General features: G+C 50.9%; 1 protein-coding gene across 1 annotated transcript in view; it reads left to right on the plus strand.

The window, feature by feature from the left end:
- The first annotated feature begins 2,045 nt into the window (after positions 1 to 2,045).
- DNAAF11 (dynein axonemal assembly factor 11) overlaps positions 2,046 to 14,509 on the plus strand; it is a 113,461-nt gene continuing 100,997 nt past the window's right edge. The window contains exons 1-2 of the mRNA XM_062189450.1: positions 2,046 to 2,117; positions 11,215 to 11,382. Of these exons, the coding sequence (XP_062045434.1) occupies positions 2,108 to 2,117; positions 11,215 to 11,382 (178 nt within the window). The 5' untranslated portion in view covers positions 2,046 to 2,107. The remainder of the gene's footprint in view (positions 2,118 to 11,214; positions 11,383 to 14,509) is intronic.

Here is a 14,509-nt window from a genome sequence, read left to right on the forward strand (position 1 = left end):
GTCTTCATATCTGGAATGCTGTGCCCTCCCCAGGCAGAGGACAGAAGGGACGAGGAGGTGAACGCCCGCTGTCAAGCCCTTTTGGAAGAAGGGTACTGAGGCCATTTATGAGGGCCAGCCCTCATGACTGAGCCACCTTCTAAAGGCCGCACCTCTTAACATTGCTTCATTGAGGGTGAAGTTTCAACATGAATTCCTGTGGGGACAAAAACACCCAAACCATAGTAGCCCCTTGGACAAGCAGAGCTTCACAGTAAGGTTGAGAGTTCAAGAGAGGGTAGAGCTGAGGAGAGACGCTCAGAACCAACATGGCTATTGCAACTGCCCTAGAGAACTTTCTAGACTCCAGGCTGCCTTGCTTGGTTTCTTCTGACCCAGAGGCTGACAGCCTTTGTACTGAACCTGAGGTCATGTCTCTTAGGAACTAACCTATCTAGGATGCTCCCTGCCACTTTGCAGCCTTGATGAGCTCCTTGCTGTCAAAAGGCACAAGTTGAAGCTCAGGCATATTTGCCAAACTCACCTGCTGTTCATGACATCCAGCACCAGACCTTCCAGGGGTGCAGCCCCCGTGTTAGCCCATGTTGTCATCTTCATGTGGGAATGTCACATGTGCAGCTGTCGTAGGCACAGTCTTCTCTCTGATGCCACAGTAAATAAACCTGTGGATGCAATGGAGGTTTCTGACCGTCCGGGGCTTGCACTAGCTTGCACTATTTATGCCACGTTGTCTGGCTTTCAGAAGACAGGGAAATGACGAGAAACTGACTTTGGGGTGGAAGCAGTGGATGGCACCTAAGTTTATTCTTGGGGCGCCTTTGAGGATCTCCTCAGAACTCCAGTGTTTCTCTCACTGGAGGGACAATGCAACCAAGTCCTGCATGCCAGTCGGTTCCTCTGGTTTAGTACTCGGTGCCTCCACTTCTCCCACGTCTACACTCGCAGGCTTACTGTTCAAGAAACGCTCTATGCCGTTTACTGCTTTTGCCAAACCGAGTGGTGTTCCCTGTGCCTCCTTCACGCCACCCAGTTTGACATTCCTGCCTCTCTGCCCAAGTTCATGTCCTCGCCTCCACCTGGCCATTATGGTAGCTGACAATAAATGCTTAACGGCAGGAAGCACTGAAATAACACATTTCTCCACATTCAGCATTGCTCAATGAATCTTCTTGTAGAGCGTGATTATCACCTGCACGTGCACTCCATACTGCCTGCTAGGATTGCAGCACGAAGATTTTACGTGTTACCTATTGCAGCCCCAACCCTGTGGTTTTTTCTTTTTTTTGCAAACAGGGTAGCGCTCAATCACTGCTTTTGTAATAATAACACTGCAAGACAACCGGAGAGGCGAACGAACACTTGAGCAAGAAGCCCTTGCTGCTGTCGCTGCCTTCTCTGGAGCTGCGCTGAGGCGCGGGGGACCCTTTTGCAATTGCGTGGGGTGGGGGGGATTGGTGGGGCTGTGGGAGGTTCTTTCCCCTCCCAGCTCAGAGTGATGAGCAGGGGCATGGATGGAGGGGCTCACGGGTGGGTTTGTGTTTTATTTATTTTGGGGGAACTCTGTAGACAGGAAGCTGGTGTTGGGCCGTGACTTCAAAGAAACGAAACCCGACAATGACAACTCACTTTATAGCGGGCCTGTTTATAAAGAGTGCCCGTGGTCCACTCCCGCTATCTCCTAGTGCTTCCAGGGAGACCACGTGGGGTGGCTGCAGCGCCTCTCACCGGCCCCTACCGCTGCAAAGCACCCTGCGGGCCTGACCCAGGCCTGGCTTGGCCAGCGCTACCCGGAGTTACAGAGACTGCCCCGGGTGGGCTGAACGGCGTGCCGTCCGGACAGAAGACCGCTCTGAGGCTTTGTTCCATTCCGGTCCTGGGTTTCCGGAGGAGGAGGCACGGTGCAGAGCCACCGCTCTGCCCCCGCGGCGGCCTTCCTGCCGAGGGCGGGAAACGCGGCGCCGCATGGCCCTGCGCGGCCGCCGTAGAGTCCCGTTGCCATGGCCACTACAGTCCCCGGGAGACGCTCTGAGGCGCGCTGCGAAGCCCGAAGGGAGTCCTCCTCCGGCTCCGGGTCCGGCTTCCCCGACCGGCGAACCCGAGAGGCGCCATGGGCTGGAGTAAGCAGGCGCCCCTCTCACCTTCCGCCCTCGGTCGTCCCCGTCGCGGGCGTCGGCCGGCAGCCCCGGACCCCAGCGCCCAGGACCCCGGCCCTGCGTGGGGCTTCGCGCTCCGCAGACCTCGGCCCGCGGGTCCTGTAGCCCGGCCTGTCAGAGTGGCGGGGGCGGACGGCCTTGGGCTGGGAGGAAGTGGGGGCGGCAGGTGCTGTCCGGGGCTGCGTGTGACCCCGGGCTTGTCCCCGGCCGGAGCCGCCGCCGTCAGACACGCAGGAAGGCGGTTGTAGCAGTGGCTTCACCCGTTGGGGCACGCGGTGTAGACGGGTCTGTTGAGAAATGCACCCAGAACCTCAGTGGTTTGGGGGTTATCAGTTCTGATGCGGACAGCAGGTCGTATCTCCCCTAACGGCAGTCTTGGACGGTTCCATGTATCAGTTACCATTGTAAAAGTTAATCCCACTTAACACATGCATATACTTCTCATCAAGAGACAGTGGTAGCTGATGGGGCTTCTGGCACGGCCTCACAGCCTGTGGTGGAGGGAGTGCGTGTAAAACGCAAACCCCATCGCTAGCCCCTCACTGATGCCGCCCCAGTTCCCTGGGCCTACCTTCCCTTCCGTGCAGGGACCACGTATTATGGTCTGTGCGGGTTATCCTTTGCCCAATGGCTCTGTCACATCCCTGACTTACCAGACTTGCAAGGCGGCCCTGAGGGATGCAGCGCCCAGCAAGCCAGAGGTGGGCTTCGCTCCTGTTGGTTGAGAGGCAAACACAGGTGCAATGCTTCTGGGGGCTGCCTGTGCCCTGGACACACAGCTACCGAGGGCAGCTGGCGGCTTCTCCGAGGCAGGGGACCTGGAGGCCTGGGACTGCCCAGAGAGGCCCAAGAACAGGGCCCCTGGGGCTGGCCGCAGTGACTCGTGGTATAGTTGGGGTGAGGGGAGGAAAGAAGGTACGGGGGGCAGAGAGAAGGAAGGCTGGAGAGAGGCGGGTGGGGATCAGATCCACAGGTCGTGCAGATCCCACTAAGAATTGAGAAATTCGTCGGAAGAGCAGTGGTGGACCACAGAGGGGAACCAGTCGGCCGGCATGACTGGGCTATTTCGGAGTTCAAGTCAGTGGGCAGGTAGCAGCGTGCACTGCGGTGAGGACTGGATCGGTGCTTGACCTCTGTTCTCTGCAAAGGTTGCCAGCAGCAGGAATCCCGATCGTCCACATCTAGGTGACGGAAACAGGCCCGGAGATTGGGTCCCCTTGGGACTGAACCCGCACAGGTACCCTCAGCGTGGCAGACTGAGGCCAAGTGGGCGCATCTGGGGGCTTTGGTGCCTGGAAGCTGTGCCTGTGTGTCTCTCCCTGGGCTGTCCCTGCACGGCTTCCTGCCCCTTGCTAACAACTCTTCAATTTTCTAGAAGACTTTGGAAACACAAAGTCCTGTTTTTGTTTTTTTTTTTTTTTTTTTTTTTTCCTTAAGCGCTTGGCAGACTTCATCAGCAGAAACATCTGTGCCATGGTCTTCTGGGTGGAAAGGTTTTCAACCACACAGTCAGTTACTTTGGTAGATAGAGGGCCGTTCAGTCTATGGTTTCTTGGGTGAGCTTTGGTTTCATCATACAAGGGATTTACCCCTTTGCTCTGAGTTCTTGAATTTGATGGCACAAGGCCATTTATATTATGTATTCCCTTATTCTAGTGCCTGCAGAATGGAGATGATGTCACCTCTCTGAATCCTTTTTTTTTTCCCCCACAGGCAGAGTTAGAGAGAGACAGAGAGAAAGGTTTTCCTTTTCCGTTGGTTCACCCCCTAAATGGCCGCTACGGCCGGCACTGCGCCAATCCGAAGCCAGGAGCCAGGTGCTTCCTCCTGGTCTTCCATGTGGGTGCAGGGGCCCAAGCACTTGGGCCATCCTCCACTGCCTTCCCGGGCCATAGCAGAGAGCTGGACTGGAAGAGGAGCAACTGAGACAGAACTGGCGCCCCAACCGGGACTAGAACCCGGAGTGCTGGTGCTGCAGGTGGAGGATTAGCCAAGTGAGCTGTGGCGCTGGCTTCTGAATCCTAAAATCCACAATTTGTGTCCTCTCTCTCTTTTTTAAATGAAGTCTCACTAGAAGTTTACCAATTTGTATTTTTTTAAATGAGCTTTTAAATTCTTATTTATTTTTCTCTGTTGTTTTTCTGCTTTCCATTTCATTTATTTCTGTTATAATCTCTTTTATTTTAGGTGTAGTTTGCTCTTTTGCTAATTTCTTAGCATGGAAGCCGATGTTTATCTTTTTTTTTTTTTTTTTTTCCTGCAGCCTTTCAGTGCTGTAGATTTCCCTCTAGGAAGGTTTAGGTACATCTCACAAACTTTGATATGATGTTGATTTTGTTTTCATTTTGTTAAAATATGTTAACTTCCCTTTTGATTTTCTGGTGTCCAGTGTATTTTTTTAATCTTTACTCAGATGTATTTCAGATTTTTGGTTATTTTGGGGTGTTTGGTAGTTGCTGTCCCGTAACTCCATCATGCCCAGAGGTGGAAGTCGCTGCTACTCTTCTGGGTAAGCCCTGGTCCCAGTCCTCAGCCAGTTTCTGCCCTCTGGCTTCACAAAATGCTACCAAGGTGGTGGTCGGGATCTTCACACTCAGCTCTTACCAAACCGTTAAAACCTCTGCCGTTAGCGCTTAGCTGCCCGGTGCACGTGTTCTTTCAGTAACAGGCTGCCTCACAGTTTCTCTAATGCCTGAGATTCGACACTCCCAAAAACCATTCCCCTGTATTGGTGTCCCCTCTCCGTTCTACACCCCTGAGCCTTAACAGCTGCACCACTGCCTCGGGCCAGACCCGGTGTCCTGCCTGTGGCCAGTAATGGCGTCCACGCTGTCACTTCAGCAGCGGAACTCTCTCCTGGCCAGCGTCTGCTTTCCTGGGCCCCATTAACTACCAACGCTGCCAGGAAGCAGAGCAGCAGGTGCAGACTGATGGGCTGGAGGTTTACGAGGGGCGAGTTCTCGGGAAGGGTAGGGAGGAAAGCAAGAATGGACAGAGGGGGCAGTTGGGCTGCGATGAGTTTCAGGAGGCCTCAGCTAACCACCCCCAGGAGCTCTAGCCATGCATGGACCTTCTGACTTGCCCAGGTTGGGGTGAAGGACGAGGCCTTTGCAGCCCCACATCATGGCTTTGGGCTGTCTTGGGAAGGGGCATGACCTTGGCTGAGGTGTCTGTTCGGCTGCAGGGACCCCTGACGGAGGTGGGCTTCCGAGGGCTGTCTCGCCCAGCCAGAGGAATTAATCCTTGCGAATCAGAGGGGGACCAGAGCGGTGCGTGTCGTCCATGATAGCCTGGGAGGCCTTTCCGCCCGATCTCCCGTCAGCATGCAGCCCAGGCTTCTCTTGGTGAAGCCGCTCCTGGCCTCTTCTCTCTCAGCAGCACTGATCACTCCCTTCTTCGCACTCGTTAACTTTCTGTGTGCTTCTGTCTTCGCCCCCTGTAACCTTGTACTTTGGAATGGTGCGCTCTATGTCCACACCCCTGAAAGGTATCAACGGAGTAGGGCACAGTATGGCTCCTGATGAATGTTCAGATGACCTGGGTCCATGGGAAAAGTCAGGGTAAATGTGCAATCCAATTTTTAAACATCGTGCATTGAAAATGATAGAAGGAAAAAGTATAGATGCTATAAGAGGTAGCCTTCCTCTGTTTCTAATTCCTTCCTTTCTATTCAATCTCTGTTTTCTATCTGCATTTGCTAGGTCTTGCAATATTTGAAAATTCCCCCAAAGCTGCTATAAACACATGTTGGCTGATTTTAGTCCAATCCAGTGAGAAAGAGAGGGCATGGAGGAACATACACTAAATTGTTGGCTCTGGGAGTTCTGGGACTTTGCTAAATATACTGAAAAGCTTGGCAAAAGCAAAGGGCAACCTCCATGTTCCCAGAAACCTCTCCTCTGCCCTTCCTGCCACCTCCTTGCAAAGTCATTTTACTGAGAACCCAAACTTTGCAAGGGATTGAGAAGAGACCTTGGCTGGCTGATCCGAGTTAAACCTTTAGATTCCTCGGCTGCGTGTTTCAGAGCCGCTTCTTACACTCCATCAGAGTCTTGCATGTCACTATTTGAACTTTTCTAAAACTATTTGAACTTTTCTAAAATAAGGAAACGTAAGCGATATGTTTCATAAGAGCCAGGGTGTGTTCTAAATCTACACCAGACTAGATTAGGTGTTGCAATACCACCTCTGTTGACATAGTCTGGAAATGACATATCTGTTTTGGAAGTGTTTTTAAAATGTTTTTCACAGATTTATTTATTATTTATGTATATTTGAAAGGCGGAGAGGAAGATAGGAGGGAGGAAAGAAGGGAGAGAGGGAGGGAAGGAAGGAGGAAGGGAGGGAGGGAGGGAGAAAGGGAGAATCTTTCATCCCCTGATTCGTTTCCTAAATGCCCACAAAGGCTGGGGGCTTGGCCAGGTGAAAGCCAGGAGCCAGAGACTCCTTCCTGGTCCCCTGCTTGGGTGGCAGTGACCTCAGGAATTGAGCCGTAATTTGCTGCCTCCCAGGGTGCCCATAGCAGGAACCTGGAGTGGAAGCAGCGGTGGGACTTGGTCCCAGGCAGCTCTCCACGCAGTGACCTAGAGTTAATGCCACAATAGCTGTCCCCAAACCATTTTTAAGTCCCTAGAATGAGCTTAGTAAGCACAGTGCTGTATCATGTGAAGCAGGAGTTTCTGAAAGGGAGTATCCCTTCATGAAGTTAAAGGGGGGTTGGCCCAAGTTACCATATAAAGTTGCAAAGGGCCTTTCCATCTAAAAGCATGAAACACTATAATCTCTGTGCACCATGTGGATATTTTTACGCAGTTTTCTTGGGGACTCTGGTCTTTCCTCTGATGCTTGCCATTGCAGATGAAGCCATGTGGTATCAGTTTCCCGAGCGCTGTAAAGCGACGGGCCACACAGCAGTGTGCTTCTTCTAGAAGAGTTCAGAAAAGGGCCACTGAGAAATTCCAGACCTTCACGGTCCTGCCTTCCCTGGTGGCTGCATTTTCTTCTCGTCCATCATAGTGTATAGCTACTGCTGTTGGGACAGCGCCACTGTTGCGCCCCTCCTTTCGCGTGTGTGTGTGTGCATGCATGTGTGTAAATTAGTTATTCATGCTAGGGGGTTCCCTCACCTCCTACTCTTAATACCTGGTGTTGACTTTTATCATTTTAATTCGCAGGGTTAGGAGATACGGATCAGTATAATCCCTTCCTAATATCTATATGCTTTTGAAGGGGAGGATTTGGTAATTGCTTGAAAATGATCAATTTTAGACACATGATGAATAGTTTCTGAAATTTTGAGAGGTGTAGCAAGAGGCTACAGGAAGTGTATTTGGTATCAGTAGGAGCTTTGCCAACCCTGTCAGTCATCAGGGAAGACTGGAAAGGCCTTTAAAACTACAGAACTGGAGAAGTTGAATGCCTCCCTACCCAGGAGCCCAGAAGCCCCATATGGGCTGCACAGATGAGACCAGAGACCAGCTGATGTTTAAGATGCTCTCAGAACTCGCCAGAACAGGGTCTGGCATTGTGGAGTAGCAAGGTAAAGCTGCTGCCTGGCCGGCGCCATGGCTCAATAGACTAATCCTCCACCTGCGGCGCCGGCACCCCGGGTTCTAGTCCCGGTCAGGGCGCCGGATTCTGTCCCAGTTGCTCCTCTTCCTGTCCAGCTCTCTGCTATGGCCCAGCAGTGCAGTGGAGGATGGCCCAAGTCCTTGGGCCCTGCACCCGCATGGGAGAACAGGATAAGCACCTGGCTCCTGGCTTTGGATCAGCGCGGTGCGCCGGCCGCAGCGTGCCAGCTGCAGCTGCCATTGGAGGGTAAACCAACGGTAAAGGAAGACCTTTCTTCTCTGTCTCTCTCTCTCACTGTCCACTCTGCCTGTCCAAAAAAAAAAAAAAAAAAAAAAAAAAGCTGCTGCCTGTGATACTAGCATTCTATAGGAGCACCGGTTCCTGTTCCAGCCTCTCCACTTCTGATCCAGCTCCCTGCTGGTGGCCTGGGAAAAGCAATGGAAGATCTCCCAAGTGCTTGTGCCCCTGCCACTCATGTGGGAGACGTGGGTAAAGCTCCTGGCTCCTGACTTCAGCTTGGCCAGCCCTGACCATTGCAGCTTTCTGGGAAGTGAACCAGTGGAATGCAAGACCGCCCTTTCTTCCCCTCCCCCTAACTCTGACTTTCAAATAAATAAATACATCTTTAAAAGAAAGAAAGAGTTCCCAGAACATACTTCAGTAATCATAGATAGCCCCTGTGGGGTTCCAGTTAGGTTATATTAAATTAAATCTTCCACTGGGATCTGGGGCAAGAGTGTAAGTAAAGGCGTATGGATCAAGTTGCAAATCGAGTGACTAGATAAAATGTGTCTTATTCCCTTGGCAAGCATGCCTTCCTGAAACCCAGATGGCAAATGTAATGCAACTTTCCCAGACTGCTTGGAGTTCTGTGCCAGGGCGTGGTAGCTTGAGGAAAGGTGGTCTCCTGGCCTGTCTTCCCTTCTCTTCCCACCCTTGACTCTATCCTCACCCTTCTTGTTCATGTATGAGGGTGGATTCTCCAGCCCACACAACCCCTAGAAAAATCCGCTCCTGAGACACTCCTGGAAGTGGGGATGCATATGGGATGGGATTTCTGTCTTTCAGAATGAACTTGGAGAAGAAGCTGGTGTAGGGCATAGGAACAGCCTTGGGGCCTCTTGGGCAGAACATCTTGTTCCCTTCTTGGAGCATGGTCCAGAGGGGAGGGCGTGAGCTATGGATGTGCAGCCCCATGGACTCCAGGTCTCATGGCAGTAAGGGCTCCAGCAAACCCTGCCCCATAGGCTTGTGTAGTTCAAATCACAGCTACCCCATTAGTCACTGAAGGTCTTATCAGTAGTAGCAAATAATCCTCGGATTTCACTAAGTTAGCTCAAATAATGGTGGTTCTGCTGTCTCAGCCTCTTAACCCACGTTGTATCCTTGGTAATACAATGCGCAGAGGTAAATGACAGATACACGTAACAGGTACATTCTGTACCCAGCGGCTTTGCTATATCCTCACGTTGGTGGTACCTGCTTATTCATTATTAGTTTTCATGCCCTTCTCTTTCTTACCGGTTTGGTTTCTAGGGAGGATTTTTTTGTTTTGGTTGGCTAGAGCAGTCTATTTAAGCTGGCTTACAAAATGGTAGTGGCATTCCAGGGAGGAACAGAGCTGGCAGGAGGGACCTTAGCAAGCCAGGGCATGTGAGGTTGTCCTTTGAGCTTCCTTCCACCGTGGCCTGCCCGTTCCCAGTACCAGGTTTTCAGCCATCTCTGCCTGTCAGTTGAACCAAAACAGGGGCGTCCGCCACAAATAGTTTCATCTCTATGTTTTCCTTGTCTTTCTTCCAAAGAACTATCATTGCAAGCAACCCTTTCTCCTCCCATAAGAAGTAGGAGATTGTTTGGCTTACTGTATGCACATGGTCAAGTTCTTACATGTTTTTACATTTTCCAAAGTGACGCGTTCCCTTTTCGTGGGTTTGGCTCAGAGGCAGAACAGTCAAAAGGTGTGATGAAGAACTTTGTCTTTGCCTGGAGGGGTCTGCACACTCAGGAAACCTGAGAAACCTCAGGAGGCTCTTATTGCTTGTGTTTAAGGCAGCGTAGCATAGTGGTTAGAAGCACATAGCCTGGGGCTGGACAGTGAATTTAAAACCTGGCGGCCAGCGCTGCGGCTCAATAGGCTAATTCTCCGCCTGCAGTGCCGGCACACCGGGTTTTAGTCCCAGTCGGGGCGCCGGATTCTGTCCCGGTTGCCCCTCTTCCAGGCCAGCTCTCTGCTGTGGCCCAGGAGTGCAGTGGAGGATGGCCCAAGTGCTTGGGCCCTGCACCCGCATGGGAGACCAGGAGAAGCACCTGGCTCCTGGCTTTGGATGCAGTGTGCCAGCTGCAGCAGCCATTGGAGGGTGAACCAACGGCAAAAGGAAGACCTTTCTCTCTGTCTCTCTCTCTCTCACTGTCCACTCTGCCTGTCAAAAAAAAAAAAAAAAAAAAAAAGAAGAAAGAAAAGAAAAGAAAACCTGGCTCTAGCACTTTCCACCAAGACTGTAGAAAACCATTGAGATACTTTCTGGGCTTTATTTCCTCCTCTAGAAAATGTCAGTAGTGACACTGTGCATTCATACATTCTTACATGCAAAACATTTGGAATAGTGCTTAGCCCCTTGTAAGTGACAATAAATAAATATTATCTCCTGGGGTGGATATGCAGTTTTTCCACATTCTGCCTAAAATGTGATGGTTCAGCTACATTAACATATTTTAGTAGGAGTGGGAAAGGCAGGATTTTTCCATTGTCATTACCTCTTTGATTTCAGTGCATCATATACAAACTATTTATGGTTTTGTGTATGGCTCCAACTGTGGGCCATGATGTTGTCTCCAGGCTGTGCCATTGTTGCCACACAGTCATAACCACCTGAGTCTGGGCAGCCCAGACGCTTGTTAGAGGGGTGGGGCTTCCATCTACCCTCCTGTGAGCGGCTTTTTCATTCTTCCTGGAAACAGAACAAATGGTGGCTGCTTTAAAAGATTGCAGTGCGAGACCTGTAAAGAGTCACCAGTTAAATTAGTACACATTGGTCAAATGAATGAATGACCTTTCTTTACTGAATGATGGGGGGTATTTTCATATTTCTGCCCTCTGCTAGCCCAACTGTAGCTCTTGGGAGTAAGTTGCTCTCTCTCTGTTGTTGAATCCTCTCCGGTTGGACACGGCACCACTGCATGTGACCTTTCATATAGCCATTGACTGTCATTGACTGCCAACTCTATCTCCATCCGTACAGCAAAGTGTGTGTAGACTCTGCACATACAACAACAAATAAGACCTAAGATATTACCATCTCTTTCTCCCCTCTCATCCACATGATGTCACAAAATCTCCCAGAAGACTTTGCTGATCTCTTTCTTATTAAAAAGTGCTCTGGCCTGGAGAATTGACATTTTACTTCAAAGAAAACTCAATGCATTAATAAAGTAATAACCCAGCGATGAACGATGGGGGCAGAAATGTAATATGTGACAAATTTTCTTTCAGTCACAGAAGACCTCATTAGACGGAATGCTGAACACAATGACTGTGTGATTTTTTCCCTGGAGGAACTCTCCTTGCATCAGCAAGAAATAGAAAGACTAGAACATATTGACAAATGGTGCCGGGATCTAAAAATTCTTTATCTTCAGAATAATCTGATTGGGAAAATTGGTAAGTTTCATCACTCTGTTCTCCTGTTTCTTTAGCATTTTGAATGGAAGACTTAGGAAAATGCAGTGTTTTCAGAGGAAGGCCATAACTGGAAAAGAATTACTGGGTCAACAGCCTTGCCCAACTCTCGGTAGTTGGCAAATACAGTATCTCCCTGACCGTGTCCAGGTACTGTGACTCTCACTGGCCAGAAGCATCTCCAGCAAGGAGTTGGGAGAGAAGTTAAAGGCAGGGCACATGCTACTTGACTTGATCACCTAAAAAGACGTGAAACACTTTTTTTTGTTTTGTTTTGTTTTCAAAATTGGAAAGAGAAGAGGATATAAGTCAGGCATTTGTCACTTGGCAAAGCTGAATGGATTATGTGAGAATTGAACAAGGCTTTGTCAGGTTACCACACACTGGCAGCCAGTTCTGCCCTGTTTCTTGTGACTGTATATGCATAAGGCTTTGGGTTTTGAGGGGGTTCCAGTTTAGCATGAGAGGCAAATACAGGAGTCAGGTGGGTAAAGGTCCGAATACCAGCGTTATAGCTGGTGCGGCTGTTTGAAGAATGCGGCTTAGAGCTGCAGCCAGGCGGGCTTGCTGATACTGTCTCCAGGGTCAACCTATCCGTCCAGTCACTTGCAGCACTGAACCCCAAGTTTCCTCTACCCTGAACCCCAAGTTTCCTCTACCCGGGTAGGTCCTTGCTTTATGGGAGGAGAGGTTTACACTCTGTCTTCTCTGCCATCAGGAGGATCCCAGAAGCCAGGAAAGAGGATGGGATTTCTTCTCCCAATTTATCCATCAAAAATAAGTCGATCCTTCTCCCACTCCCTGTGTCTCCCCCCCACCCCACTAAGAGTGAATTCAAGGGTCGAGAGCTGTGGCCTCACTCTAATGGAGGCCCTGCCCTGTAGAAACAGGAGCTTCCCCAGTACTCAGAAAAGCAGCAGTGTAGTTCAGTAATAAGAGCAGGCCAAGGCTCTGGCATCAGGTAGACTTGGCTTTGAACCCTGCCTTTGCCGTTTATAAGCCGAGTAGAATTAGACAAATCAGTTAATGTGAGTCTAGTCTTAGTCGGTCCATCTGTAAAATAGGACGAATTGATGCTCAGCATGCGGAATTGGTATCTGGGCAACCTGAAACGAGGTGCTTAGCATTCCGCTCACCATGAAACCAGTGCTTATTAGAGGAAGGTGGTGGTGCAGCTGCTGCTGCCACCATCAGGGTTATTTACCCCAGGGCGCCCCAGGCCCTCACATGAAGGCAGGGGCAGAGGGAGAGGCGAATGGACTTGGAGAGGAAGGGATGGGTCAGGGCTGACGAGGTAGAGGGAGTGCCAACCCCTGTGTGCTTAGGCATCGGAGCCCAGAGGTCTGCTTTGAAGGCGGCGGTGAACTTTCTATGGTGATGTGCAGTGGCTCTCAGATGGGTGCATTGAGCAATGTCTGGAGACATTTATGCTTGCTACAAATGTGTGTGTGGGTGCTCCTGGCCCGGAGTCAGTGGAAGCCAGGGAGAGTGTTAACCATCCTATGATGCACCGCTCAACCCCCACCAGCAACACCTCTGCAGCTCAGATGTCCATGCTGCGATACTGAGCAACACTGGTGCTGGACCTGCCTCTGCTTTGGGGAGGAATTGCATGTCGGCTCTCGGACTGTACAACGCGTAGGTTCACATCATGTTTTGCAGACTTACTAAAACACTCCGTGTACTTCTTCTGATAATTATCGTCAGCCTCTTTTACTTAACCAGAAGCCGGGATCTCTGGCCCATCGTTCAGTTAAAGGGCTGTTACAGAAAGCCACCAGCTTTGATGCGGGGGGCATTAAAGAGCATTCCTAATTGTAAGATCTAAAAGAGTTCTGGAAATTTTAATCTCCACAGCTGGGTCCATCACAATTACTAATTAGGAACGTAGTATTTCAGTCCTTTTCAGAGCTGTGAGAAAGCTTAAATTTTTGCTTCCAAAGTATACTTAAATTAAGCACGCTTTCAGATCCTAATAAAGGGATCTTTCAGTGCTGCTCCACCCCTAGGCGCTTGCGCACTTATTCAGCAAGCAAGTAAGACTACCCCTTTGGGATTCAGACTTACCCCCCACCCTACCCCCTACGCCACCGAAGCCGAAGTCTGCAAAGCAATCGCCTTCCCTAAAGCTCTGTTCCTCACTGGCGGATCCAGATGGGCTGCGGAGGAAGGCACCGCCTCGTGTTGATCCAAGTGGGAGCCGAGGACCATCTGGGGTCCCCGGGGAAGGTGCAGAACCTGTGGGGGCGGCCTCCAGTAATCCACAGTCAGCAGCTTCCCAGTGGGCCTCGTGCCTGGGTGAAGTTGAGGGCCACAGAGCGTCTGGCACCTGAGGCGGCACTTGGGCCACCACGAGTTGGGGCTTCTGCTTGTGGCAGTTGGTGGGAACTGCTTCCGGGGCGATTTGGGCAAAACTCTGAGACCCCCTTCTTGCTTCCAGGGGCGGGGTCTATACCTTTGCACTTAGAGAGCGTCATGCTTTCTTCCTCTGAGTAACTTGGTCCCTGTTGTATTTATTTATCTGTTTATTCCCTCGTGTGTCAGGCAGACAGACAGACATGGAGTCAGGCACAGAGACAGAGATTCAGCTCTCGTGCAGTGACGCACCCCCCACCTGCTCTCAGTGGCTGAGCGACGCTGGGCTTAGGCTAAGGCTGAGAACCAGAGATGCAATCCAGGTCTCCCACTGGAGTGGCAGGAACCCAATTACTTGAGCTGTCCCCGCTGCCTCTCAGAGCCTACCTCTAGCAGGAAGCTGGAGTCAGGAGCCCGGGCCAGGACTGGAGCCAGCACTCTGATATGGGACACGAGGGTCTTAACCTCGAGGCCAAACACCTCTCCTTTCTGGCTGTTCTCGAGGAGTTGATTTAGGAAGTCCTTCCTGAATAAAGCTTAACCTTTTCCCCTCAGATGTCTCTTCTAGCGTTTGGAGGGCTGTACAAGGATATGCTAAAAGGTTTGTGGGAGGGGCCAGCATTGTGGCATAGTGGGTAAAGCCACTGCACGCAATTCCTGCATCCCATAAGGGCACTGTTTTGAGACTCGGCTGCTTCACTTCCAGTCCAGCTCCCGGCTAATGTGCCTGGGAAAGCAGTGGAGGACGACCCAA

The sequence above is a fragment of the Lepus europaeus genome, chromosome 4 (genome assembly GCF_033115175.1).
Source record: "Lepus europaeus isolate LE1 chromosome 4, mLepTim1.pri, whole genome shotgun sequence".
NCBI lineage: Eukaryota > Metazoa > Chordata > Mammalia > Lagomorpha > Leporidae > Lepus > Lepus europaeus.